We start from the raw sequence: 13,372 nt of genomic DNA on the forward strand, positions 1-13,372 counted from the left end.
ATTTCATGACGACAATTACTAATTTTTGTAACAACATCCTCCAGCTGTCCTTCATGATTTTCTGTCCATCCTGCCACAATTGATTCCATAAGCCCCTCTTGGCCAATCCATCTCTTATCAAACCTGAATTGACCTCTTTTTTTCCTGAATACCGTATCCTCCAAAAAAGCTATCACAGGGCGATGATCAGAGCCCACCATCCTCAAATATTCTGTGTAAGAACATGGGAACAGTGTATGCCACTCCTCATTTGCCAAGGCCCTATCTAATCGACACCTGATCGTCATTGCTCCTTTTCCTTTACCTCTCTTTGCTTGCCATGACCATTTATTACCGCGAGCCGGAAATTCTAGTAGACCACTATTCCTTATCATATTGTTAAAGGGTATGAATGAGGTGGCACTTCTCAGGGATCCCCCATCCTTTTCATGATTTCCAGTAATCTCGTTTAGATCTCCAATAATAAACCATGGTTCAGAGCGTGATAATCCATACCGAGTTAGTCTCTCCCAGACCTGTTCTCGTAACTTTTGCACCGGGTCTCCATAAACAAAAGTAAGAAAAACTTGTTTTCCTTTGACCACCGCCTCAATATCTATCATTCTGTTGCTAGAATATAAGATTTGAACTTGATATTCTTTATTGTAATAAAGAGCTAAACCGCCACTTCTCCCGTTTGGATCCACAGTAACCAAATTATCATATCCAAAATGTGATTGGAATCTTTGTACAAACTCAAAATCCTGTTTCGTTTCAGATAAAAATAGAAAATCTGGTTTATGTTGATGACATATCTCCCGAAGATAACTTATAGTCCAATGACTTCCCAGTCCTCTACAATTCTAACTTAAAATATTCATATATAAAATATATATATTGCTCCTTCGAGCCAGTAAATACAGGTTTAATGATACCCACTAATATAGTAATCTCAAAAAGCCACTTCCACCATAGTTGCGTAATACTCAAGTAATCGCCAAAACTTGATAAACCAAAACCCCAACATCTACGATCAACATTCTGGTGTCCACCAATTTGTGTGTTTCTTCTAAAAAACTTCAAGGGGAAATTTCATATTTACCACTTTCATGGTACTACTTTTCATCTTTACCACCACTAAATGAACATTTTCAAAAATATCTTCTTCATTAAATAGTAAAAGACTCTTATACATTTTTTCTCTATATATAATAAATATTATTTAAATAAAAAATATATATATATATTTTATGTTTTCGAATTACAATGTTTGCGGATTCGAACTCGGATCCCATGGAGATCCACGGAACGCTTTGACCATCCGACCACAGACGCGTGGTTTCAACATTATACTCTCTTCCTTATAAAACATTAACTAGATTTTGATCCGCGCTTGAAAAGCGCGGGTTTATTTTTGAAATTAAATAAATTCTTGTATAAGAATTTCTATATAAGATAATGTATATGTTTGGACACATTTACCGGGTTGAACTGAACGATATCAAACTGAAAAAAAATAAAACTAAAATTAAGCTGAATTTCATAACTAAACGAGCATATTCTATATCTTTGGAGCCAAAAAACAGAAACCGAACCGAGAAACAAATGAGTACTTAAAATTTTAAAGTACTCATTTGTTTCTAAATAACCATATATCCTAAAAATATTATTTATAAACCAAATTACACAAAAAATTAATTATCTGAATATTTTTTATTCAAAATATTAAAAATTATTCAAATTATTTTTTATTTTTTTCAAATAACCCAAATTACCCGATATTTAAAGCGCACCATATTTTACATTTGTGAAATTCAATAAAAACGTATGATATGCATTATTAGAATTTGTAAAGTAAATAAACATGTCATATTTAAACAAGTCTTTTTGACTAATTTCATTTCAATCTCAAACCTATTTAGACCCATTTAATATTTTTATGATAAAGATTAATCGTTATAGTTCATATATAAGAATGTAATATTAAATCTTAATAATTGATTGCATTCCAATTAATTAAATCAATGTTTAATGGTTGAATAGTTAACATTGAGACTTTTAGCTTCCGTAAATATGTAAAAACTGTTATACACCAGAAGATTCCCCATTGGAACATGTCGTGGTAAACACGTTTGAGTCATACGTCGTGGTAAAAACTGTTATACACCAGAAAATTTTATAGTATTAATATAACTATATGTGTGGTAAGGATCATGTCATGGTAAACACGTTTGAGTCATATGTCCGATATTCATGGGGTTATTGTTACGGTGGAATAATAAATGAGTTCATTTGAATTATGTAAACTAGTTCTATAGTTAGAGAAATAAAAGGTAAGACCAAATAATAATTAATTAGCTAATGAAAATGTCTAACAACCTTGTTTAAGTAGATTTTTTAAGAATATTTATGTTTTAATAGTATAGATACTCTTTCCCTTATACTATCGATGGTTTAGTAAATATTTGGTCCAAAAAATGTACACCGTTTGAATACTGGATTATGTCTTATATTTTTACAAATAACTAGCACACATTCATATTTAACCGGTCTTCCTTCTTTTTCTCGAGCAGATATTGAGTTTAACGGTACAGTTAGAGGTCCGCGCTAAATATGAAAAAAAACTGAATAAAATTAAAGACACATATATAATTATTTTTATAACATAAATATGTAAACTAAATTTCAAAATTAGTATTTAATACTAACTAATACTTTTTATCCAATAATCAAATCCGCGCTTTTAAGCGCGGATCAAAATCTAGTTGCTAATTATTCATGAAGCAAAATATTGTGTATATGATACAAATATTAAAAGCAACCAAAGTGATTTCATAGTAAAAAAGTTATTTAAATATATAATTTCACTCGAAATACTTATCTCAGATTTATTAGATATATATTTTTAAATCAAAATTAAACTAATTACAATTTTTTTTTATCATTATATCATTTCTAAACAAAAAAAGTTTGATAAACCCCATTTAGAGCCAATTTCGTATACCTCCCACATTGCTAGACTGTGAAAATGATGAAGGAAATCAAGTAGTACAAAAAAAGATTTGACTTGCACCCAAAATAACATTGGCTACAATTAAGCCAAGCCCAGGCCCATCGTTTTGTCTGGGCTTAAATTAATCGAGTCAAAGTTAACGGTTATTAACCGATTTAAACCGCATAATATGATTGTGCGGGGCACTTAGCTAAGTTCAAAAGCACCGGATGTGGTTGCCGGTATGGAGTTTACGCCCTGTTCAGAACTACGCTAGGCGCTAGTCGGGCGGTTAGTCTACGCCTAGCGAGTTACCGAAAAATTGGAGAGTATTCGGGAATTACGCGGAACTTAGTTTTTAAGCTTTTTCTTTATATAATGGATAAATAATATATTTGCAAAGAGAATACAATGATATGTATCGGCTGAGTTGGTAAAGGATTGGTTATATTTCGTGAGGTACCTGAGTTCAAACACCAAAATTGCCATTTTTCGTCCCTTTAATTATTTTTTTCCTTTTAATGAAGGCTAAAAGCGTAATTTCGTAATCGTCTCCTTCCTTTAGACCTATTATTTTTCTGAGAACGGCAGCCATTTTTTTCACTGATTTTACTCCACTTCTTCTTTTAGCTTTTAGTTTGTAACAAATAATGATAAATCCATCAAATATCACTGAATCTACATTAAAATGAAAGAACTGGTGATTTTTCTCATAGATCCGAGTTTTGTCCCGAACAGACCAAAATCGGGACGGTAAGAGGCCGCCAAACGCTTCACCGCTGCGGAATCGGCCGCCTTGAGCGCGTTTTCGAACAGGGAGTTTACGTAACCGGGTAGTTGCGGCTTTAAGTGCTATAAAGAATTTACATGACTGACTCAATGTTTGAAAATTATTATATTTGCGGGTCATTTTTTAATAGTTTACCCACATATGCAAAAATTAATTAATAGACAAAAAAAATTAATTATAAAATTGATAATTTTAAAACCCAATAATAAAATAATAAATAATTAAAATTAAAATTATATATATATACCATATTATTATAATAAATATAAAAATTATATTTATAAAATCATAGTATTAAACTTATATATATATTAGTAGTATTTATATTATCTCAATTTTAAATATTTTTTTAAAATTATTAAAATTTATATATAAACATATTATTATAAGAAATATATAAATTATATTTATAAAGTCATAACATTAAAATTATATATGTTAGTATTTATATTATCTCAATTTTTAAAAAATTATTTAAAATTATTTATTTTTATATTTATTTAATTTTTACAAAAAAATAATTTTACCCTCCCGCAACTGCCTGCCACTGCAAACGCTAACTCGAACCAGCTTTTGATTTTGAAAGGTTTGGAGTGGTGTAAATTAAGCGGTTTGTAACCTTTTTGTGATTGTTGTAAACCACCAACAATAACCGCTACCAACCACAAAAACTGCGTTTGCGAGTGGCAGCAGAAAAACCAGTCAGACAAGTGGCAATTAGCTATGCCGAATTGGTCGAAATCGCAGCGAATGACCTCTGTTTAGCGTTATAGCCGCAGCAAATTCCATAGGTAAAGGCTGTGCCTTAATTTTTTTACCAATCACCACCATAGTTTTAGTTTCATTGTCTTTTACTTCATCCGTTTCATATTAAGTGTAACTTTGACATTTTTTATTGAGATTAAGAAACTTGTGTAATAGGCTAATATATTTTTATTTAATGTATGATTATTATATAATAATGTTTAAGTAAAAGTTTATTGGTTATTCAAAAGGGTAAAAAATAAATTTAATATACAAAGTTACATTTAAACTGTAGAATGACACTTATTTTGAAACAAAAAATAAATCTAAAATGATATTTATTATGAAACAGATGGAATAATAGATTACATTAGGGGTAGCATGGATCCGAGAAATTTAGGATATCTAGAACCATATATGTGGTTTTAGTATCCGGATCCATGGCCTTTGGATATCTGGATTTTGCATTTTCGTTTAGATATTACACTATATGTGAGTATCTGCATCCGGATCAGTAAAAATAATTAAAATAAAAAAAAATATTTTAAAAATAATAAAATTCTAAAAATAGTAATAATAAATTAAATATTCATACAAGATTTATATATATGCATATAATATTTTAAAAACTAAAATATAATATTATAAAAATAATTTTATGTGTAAATATTAATGTATCAAACTTAATTAGTTTAAACATATGAATCTGAATTTGGATATCCAAACTTAAAAATTAAAATATCTGGATCTGGATCCGCATCCGCTTTTGACGGATCCAAAATTTTACGATCCACATTAAGATCCGGCACTCCGGATATCCTATTTTCGGAGTGCACCCAAAACCGATCGCGGATCAGATATGGATCCCCGGATAATAAGTCATAACCCTAGATTACACGTTTACTAAAACTTGGTAAATTACTGGGACCAGCTTTCTTCTTAGTTTCATATTATTTTGTTTTAATATAATAAATTTTAAATACTCTTTTTGTCAACTTTGATTTTCAATACTCTTATGTTTTATATCTAATATTTATTTTTACACTTTTATATTTAAATTAAAGTGTATATATATTCTGAACCAAGTTTGACCCGGTCAATCCATATCGAACCATTGCCAGTTCATTATTTGGTGCAGCTTCCGGTTCGTGTTTTGAGATTACTCTAAACATAACTTAAGCAATAAAAACTTAGATTAATTGAACTCAAACCATTTTAGGAAGTCTTCTCCAGCGATGTTGCCCACATCTCTCAACGCTTTGCTCCATTTCTGTCTTTCCTCATCCGTCTTACGTGCACAAGTTTCATTGAAAGCGATCCCAAACTCCCCAGTCTGTTTCCGTACAGCGGATGGCTCCACTCCATAGAAGATGGTCATCACTATCTGCCCTATAGCTTTTTTGCACTCCAGTATCTCCACCAGTTCATCCAAACACCAACTTGATGAAGCGTATTTCTTGGAGAGAATCACTATCGCAATCCTCGATTCGTTTATAGCTTTTGTAAGTGAAGGAGAGATCGTTGCACTTCTTACAATCTTTTGATCATCAAACATAGTGATCCCGTTTCGCTGAAACTGTTCGCGCATGTGACTGAGAAATGTTTTACGAACGTCAGGCCCGTGGAAGCTGGAGAAGACGTTGTAGCTCCAGTTGCGAGACGAGAATGAAGAAAAAGGAGAAGCCATGAGACACAAGATTATGGAAAAGGGTGAAGAGATGTTGAACTTAAGATAATTAGATAAGTATGATTGTATCACCTATATAAAAGCAAAATTATATACATTTTTATAAAAAGGATCCTTCCTTGTATTGAGGCAAAACGCGTTGACTTGAGAGGGGAATCTTCTAATGAAATAATATGAAGGTTTTTTTCTTCGTCAGCTAAAGACTTAAAGCGATTTACACAAAATGACAAATAGTCCATATATCTATAGTTCTTTAGTGGTGGTGGTCTTAAAGTTTGTGAATTCGTTAGGAAGTAAAACGATCATTAATATCACAGCCTATGAAGGACAGAATTGGACCGAGAGATAGATGTCGGAAGCCTCTTTGCCTATTCATTCCTTCAAGCTCCGAAAAGTAAATGGATTAAAAAATGTATAAACCGGATCATGTAGATACTCTGAACGATAGAAAATTTTTAGTTACACTTGTATCTATTCTAGCTATTAAAATACAGTCTTTATCAAGAAGTTGTTGATATGCCTTCTCCCCATTAATACAATTGAGATTTCACATTACCCTCTAATATGAGGCAATTGACACTTGCTCGAATTTTCCGGAAGCTTGTCTAGTGGCATGATTAAGAATCAGGGGAGTCCTTGCAGATATGGAGGCCATAAACAAAATGAATAGTTGGGGCCCTAGCAAATTCATGTTTCTCTCTCCTCTCTATTTCTCTTTAGCATCTTTTTAGAACTTTTTTAATTTCTCTTTTGGTCGTTTTTTCCCGGCGGCCGCTTTTTTTTCTTTAAACCGCCATTAGAAGCCATAAAAATTATGCGTGTTTCACTGAAAACTGGTCTATCTACCAGTTAAATACGATTTTTTTTTTTTTAAATTAAAATTTGGTTTAACCCAAATTTCGACCAACACAAAAATTAGACCTATATCTGCTATTTTTGTACATTGTTTAGGCTACACTTTCTTTTCATTATACTTATTGGTTTTAGATATTTGAGGAGACGAATCGATATGTTTGAAGAATTTTTTTGAACCATGTCGATTATGCATTATTCACCATCCCTCTATGTTTCTTCTGCTATGTTTGAGTAGTTTATTAGTTAGGTTTAGGTTTTCAAGGGAATTCACGGACTGATTATTATGATTTGCTAGAATTGAGAATAATCTATCGGTTTCTTCATCTATGGTGTTCTTAATACTCAAATTAGATTGATCAACTAGTTTCTGATCTTAGGCTATTTAGCACACTGAAACAGTTTGATTAAATGCTTGAAAGAACCAATAGCTAGAATGAGCAAAATATTCTTAATGAATGGAAAATGATGTTAGGGGGTTTCATGCACTATTAAATGTATTTTTATTGCATGTTTAGAATCTGAAATTCAACAAAATTTAGTCTCTAAGATTCTAATACAAATGGTTTAGTACTGCAAAAGTAGATATGTGTTCTGGAACAGTTCTTATTACGTTATCTGCAAACAATCATATATGTTAATGTATTTTTTGATATACCATGGATTTTACCACTTTTACACCATGGCATATGACCTATTTAGATTATATTATATTGGTTTGAAGTATGTTTTAGAGTGTTTTCAGGTTCAGGTACGTTTTGGAGAACTTTGGTGATTATGAAGCTTTTGAGGTTCAGAACTGCACAGATGCGTCAGATGTTTAGCCATGGATGGAGACTTTCCCACTGTGCGATTGAGCCCATCGTTTGACACAAGATAGGGCTTTGAGTTAGCTTTCCGATTCCACCGGTTTGAGGTCAATCAGCAGCCTATAGCAGAAGTTATGCCCGTTTTTCTGAAGAGTGATACATCTGCCTCGCGAGAGGAATCTGTCGAGGAGATGAAGGAATGTCGATCGACGGTGCATCCTTGGTGTCGATCGACGGTGATTCCAGAATGCGGACCTGGTATATTTCAAGACCAACTTAAGCCCAGAAGCAACCATAAATTACCAGAAAACCCATGGACGACCTAAAACCCTATTTATGTGTGTGTTTTAAGCCATTGTTGACGGCTACGCTTTCTTTTATTCATAGTTCTAGTTTAGGAGAGAAGGGAGGAACTCCTTCAAAGTCCTCTGGGAACTCCATTGGTTTTGATTTTATAATTATTATTATAAAACCACCTGCTAGATCTAGGTTTTTCTAGGGTTTAGATGAACTTGTGATTTATAGAATTGCTAGGGTGATTTATTGTATCCTTCACAGGATTGATCTTATTCCTTGTCTCTAGAGTAATTAACTACATACATGATATTAGGATAGCTAGACGCACGCGAGAGCTGGTCTACTACCTGAATTGAATCATGCTCAGGTAGGTTGTTAGATACACGCGAGAGCTGGTTTAGTTAATCTAGTGAACATATTGATTAGGTCGTTAATGCTTGTCTAATGAAGTGTCGATCGACTCCAAGACATTTGTATCGATCGAAAACTAGTCAATAGTATCAATCGACACTCGATCCTTGTTCGCATGCGAGAGCTGGAACTAAAGACTTAGTCATCTGATTTGTAATTGCTTGCGAGAGCTGGATTACTTGCTTATTGAATTCGAGTTCTAGGATAAAACCTTTACCATCTATATAGTGAGTTCTAATACCTGATTGAAACCCTAAGTCTAGCAACCATCCTCCCATCAAACAACTCATCAATCAATCGAACAACTACCTTGCTCACCATGTTCTGTTATATTTATTATTTTACATTATTTGACCTAGCATAGTCTGAAGCTAAAGTCTATTGTGTGAGATATCGAGTCTCTGTGGATACGATCCTAAAGTACTACAATGAACCTCTTATTTGAGAGAGTAGCTTGAAGGTTAATTTGAGCATATCATGTTTCCTAAGATGTTCAGAGATATGACGCTTTAAACTCATAAGTTTACATTTTTTAAAATTCTATATTTATATTCTTGCATCCAAAAACTCCCTTTGGTCTTAGCTTAACTCTTCCCTAAAGTATTTGTAGTCACTACAAGAAAACATGGTAATTTCTAACAAATTTCTGAGGAATATGAAATTTCACCATTCGTCAGTATTTTGTCAGAAATATCCAAGGAATTTACAACGAACAATTTTTTGTCAGAAATAATCAATGAAATACCAAAAATTCCCAAGGAATATTAAACGATTTGGAGTATAGGTTTGGGGTTTATGTTTTTGTCAAAAATAGAGTTTCAGATATGAAATCAGATATGAAATATTCAAAATAAATGTTAAAATGGATACTTAAAAATTGCCAAGACATATATTAAGTGATAAACAATATGTTGGTAAACAATGCTCAATTATTTTAAAGCTATACATTCTCGTGATGGATGGATCGACATATACATAACCTTTCTCATTAACACTTATATACTTAAACAAATAATTTATGGTGATTCATCTTACAATCTTGAATTTGTGTGTTTTCAAGTGTTTTCAAACATTTTGTAGATTATAAACCCCTAAAAATCATCAATATATTATCAATGGATATGGTTGGTCTATTTTTGTTATATTTTGAAACCCAATCCACATTTCGTCCAAAATTCGTCAGAAATTTCTGACGAATTTCTGACATATTGATTTTTCTGGTCAATTACAAATCAGAGAATATACCTTTCCGTCGGAAATTTCTAACGAATTTTTGACAAATAGGTATATTATATATCGTAACTGTCAACTTGCTCATGAAATAATGTTTTCAGAAATTTCGACAAAAAGGTATATTCGAACGGAAATTTAATTTTTCCCGGGAAAAAGAACCGCCTACTTTTTCGTGAAGCGTCAAGTAAAACATTCTGTTGGATTCCCGACGAACTTAATCCATCATAATAATTTAACATTAAAACTGAAAAATGTTCTTCTTCTTCATTTCAACATTCTCTTTCTCTAAACTCTCTCTATTCTCTCGCTCTCAACCGAAGAACAGCCGTGAATCTTCTTTCCCCCCCCCCTTCCCAAACTCCCCTTAAATCATGTTAGTCATCTATTATCCTCTCAATAATCATACATGTGTATACGTGTTAGGTTATTTGAATTATTAAATTTTAGGGATAAGAATGTTAGAAATCAGTTAGGTTGGTTGATTTAGGATTTTATTTGTTAGATTTGTGTTAGAATTGTTAGTTTTAGGATTTTTCATGTTAGATATAGGATTTGAAAACTTCTTTTATGTTGAGTTAGCATTGTTTTGTCTTCTTCTACGGTTACTTTCTAATTTTTAAGATTTTTACTATTTTTAATACATGGCCATGTATGGACTTTTACTCTTTTTTTTGTCAACTAATACAATATTTTTTTAGAATCATATGGTTATTTACAAGTTTGTTAAATAATTTCACAAATTTCTTATTTTAATTTATGTTTTTTAAAAATTATTTCTATGATTTTACTTGTTAATCATGTTTGATAACCAAAAAGTTACGTACAAAAATTATATGTAATATTACAAATACTTCATGTTTAGGTATATTTCCTTGATTTTTAATTTCATATATTTTAATCTGTTAAATCTAAATTTGTAATACAAGTTATTATTATTAACATTTATATATTTTTAAAAAATAATAATACATATTGCAACTAATATATCAAATCTGTTAGCAATCAATTATTATTTTTTAAATAGTAACTTATATTTTTACAGCAAATTTACTACAAAAATTTACGGCCTATACCAAATAATTTTTACTGCAAGTTACCTCAAATTGTAATTTTTTGTAATTTAACTCTAATCATCATGGCACCGGTCGGACCGTTAATAACTTTGTCTAAAAGGTAGCGTCATCTTCAAGTAATGCATCTGTATCTATCAGTGAGGCGCAGGCTGTTCTTCTGCCCCCTCAAAGCTCTAGAGAAGTGACTTATGATGATATAGGAAATTTAGGATATGACTTAGGATAAAACCTTACCTAATAGATAATTATCCTCCAATAGCACTAAAACATGATACAATTCGCACACAAGAAGTTTTTTTTTCAGAAAGATATTTATTAAATATAAATAAGAAATATATCTCTTATACTTGGGTCAAGGTTTTAGTGTTTACTATTTAGGAAGTGAGGATAGATTAGGGTTTAGGAGTAGTTAGAGTAATTTAGCTTCTTTTTTTCTTAACAAGTGAATGTTTTTAAAAAAAAAACTATCGTTAGATGCTATTTTGTGATAAAATTTGTTTGGAAAATATTTTGGAGATTTTGGAGGTTCCGGATCAAATTTACTTGAATATTAGTGTTGTTGCATTATTTAAATTTGTGTCTTCGTGTAATTTTTTATAGCATTTTTGTTTAGTTTATTCTGTATATTGTTATGTCTAAATGAAGGCGTTCTTGATGCCCGACCGGGATGTAAGAGATCCTGGTGGTAACTGATTAAGCCAGTGCGAAGCATCTCTAGAAAATGAGTACTTGAAGAGTTTGCACAGAGAATAATCCTCAGGGACTCCATTGGCTTTGATAGTAGAGACTAGATCCTCAAACCTCTCCAGATGGTCCATAGGATGCTCATGTGGGAGACCATGATAAGGTGTCCGTCCCACTAGTGTAAAGTATGCAGGCTTCAGCTCGAAATTGTGCCTCTGGAAAGTAGGGGACGAATTGCAGATGGACGCGTAAGTTCTGGGTCGAGCTGCCTGGAAATTCTCCTTAGCTACAGCCCGAGCATTGACTGCAACATTCTCAGCATTAGCAGCTTGTGGATTATCTGCTTCAGGATCAGGGATTACAGCCCCCTGATCATCTAAACTCTAACCTGCTGCATTACGCAGATGACCATCCTTGTCATGTATGTCTCCATTCTCGTCCTGAATCAACATTAGAGTCGCAACCATGTCTGCTCGCGGATCGATGTTCGGGAGAAGTGTCGATCAGGTATCGTTCACGAAGTTGAGTTGATGTCGACCGACGTTGCGCACCTCTCTTTTAGGATTAAAAATTCCCAACGTGCAGGATTTGAGAATAACAAATATTTCTCTTTGTTGCTTCTCGTACTGCTAGGTATACAACTGAAAAACAAAAAAAAAAATTACCTTGACTAAATCAAATATATTGAGTCTAATGGCGATCTAATGCTCCCCGACAACGGCACCAAATTTTATATCACTCAAATTACCCTATGAGCAACTTTACTCTCTCAAATAAGAGGTTCAATTGTAGTACTTAGGGATCAAATCCACAAGGAGCGTGGGCACACAATAAACCCAGTATAATAACGATTAACCTAGGCAATAGATTATTAAAGCAGTAAATAAGTAAAGCAGTTGGTTGTTGGTTGGTTTGTAAGTATGAGAACAAATAACTAGTTCTATGGTTTCAGGCAATCATAATTATAATGATATAGAAGCTAAGGGTATGTGAATGAAAATCCTAGAACTCGAATTCTAATGTAAAGATATTCAGATGTCGATGTGAGTCTAATAAAGTGTCTAAATCCAGTGATCCATATTTTTCATGTGAACACGGATCGAGTGTTGATCGACGCTATATTTCTAGTGTCGATCTAGCGTCGATCGATACTACCTTAGGCCTGTTTTATTGTCCTATTCGATAATTTCACTAGTCTCCCTCGATCAACTGTCGCATGTTTCTATCAATCCTAGCTCAAGTGAATTAATTCAGGTGAAGAACCTACCATCGTAGTTGTCTACATTCTTGGGTTCTAGTTAGCTACTCTAGAACAAAAACATTAATATCAATTCTAATGAAGGAAGTCTTAAATTTTACCCTAGAAAATCTTTAGTTTTGGCTAATCAATCAAAACCCTAATTAACCCTAAATCTAACAAGAGAAATTATTCGGACATGATCAAGCAGGGTATGATAATAAACTGAATAGAATGCATAGAATAAAGTTAAGAAATCAATGGAATTTCAATACAAAGCTCTGAATGAGTCTTGGATCTTCTCTCCAAATCTACTGAAAACTCTAAAACTATTTGTTGTGAATAATAGAAAGTAAAATCGTGGTGTTCTACCCAAACAATGGCAAACACTATAAATATTAGGTAAAAGTCGGCGAGGGGTAGTTTTGTAATTATATGGATCATCTGGGCTCAAGTCTGCCTCGAACAAGTCGGCCCATCTTCTCGCTTCACTGTCGAGCGACGACAAGGTGTCTTTGTCGATCGACAGTCTACTTGTATGTCGACTCGGGTTGGTTTCTGAACAACTATGAATTTCTTCTATC

The 13,372-nt window shown here is 32.6% G+C and overlaps 1 protein-coding gene across 1 annotated transcript in view; it reads right to left on the bottom strand.

Moving 5' to 3' along the window:
- The window catches only part of LOC106320058 (disease resistance protein RML1B-like), a 24,602-nt gene extending 18,333 nt beyond the window's left edge, over window positions 1–6,269 (bottom strand). The window contains exon 1 of the mRNA XM_013758424.1: window positions 5,717–6,269. Coding sequence (XP_013613878.1) covers window positions 5,717–6,192 — 476 coding nt within the window. The 5' untranslated portion in view covers window positions 6,193–6,269. The remainder of the gene's footprint in view (window positions 1–5,716) is intronic.
- Between the last annotated feature and the right edge of the window lie 7,103 nt (window positions 6,270–13,372).

The sequence above is a fragment of the Brassica oleracea genome, unplaced genomic scaffold (assembly GCF_000695525.1).
Source record: "Brassica oleracea var. oleracea cultivar TO1000 unplaced genomic scaffold, BOL UnpScaffold00787, whole genome shotgun sequence".
NCBI classification, from domain to species: Eukaryota; Viridiplantae; Streptophyta; class Magnoliopsida; order Brassicales; family Brassicaceae; genus Brassica; species Brassica oleracea.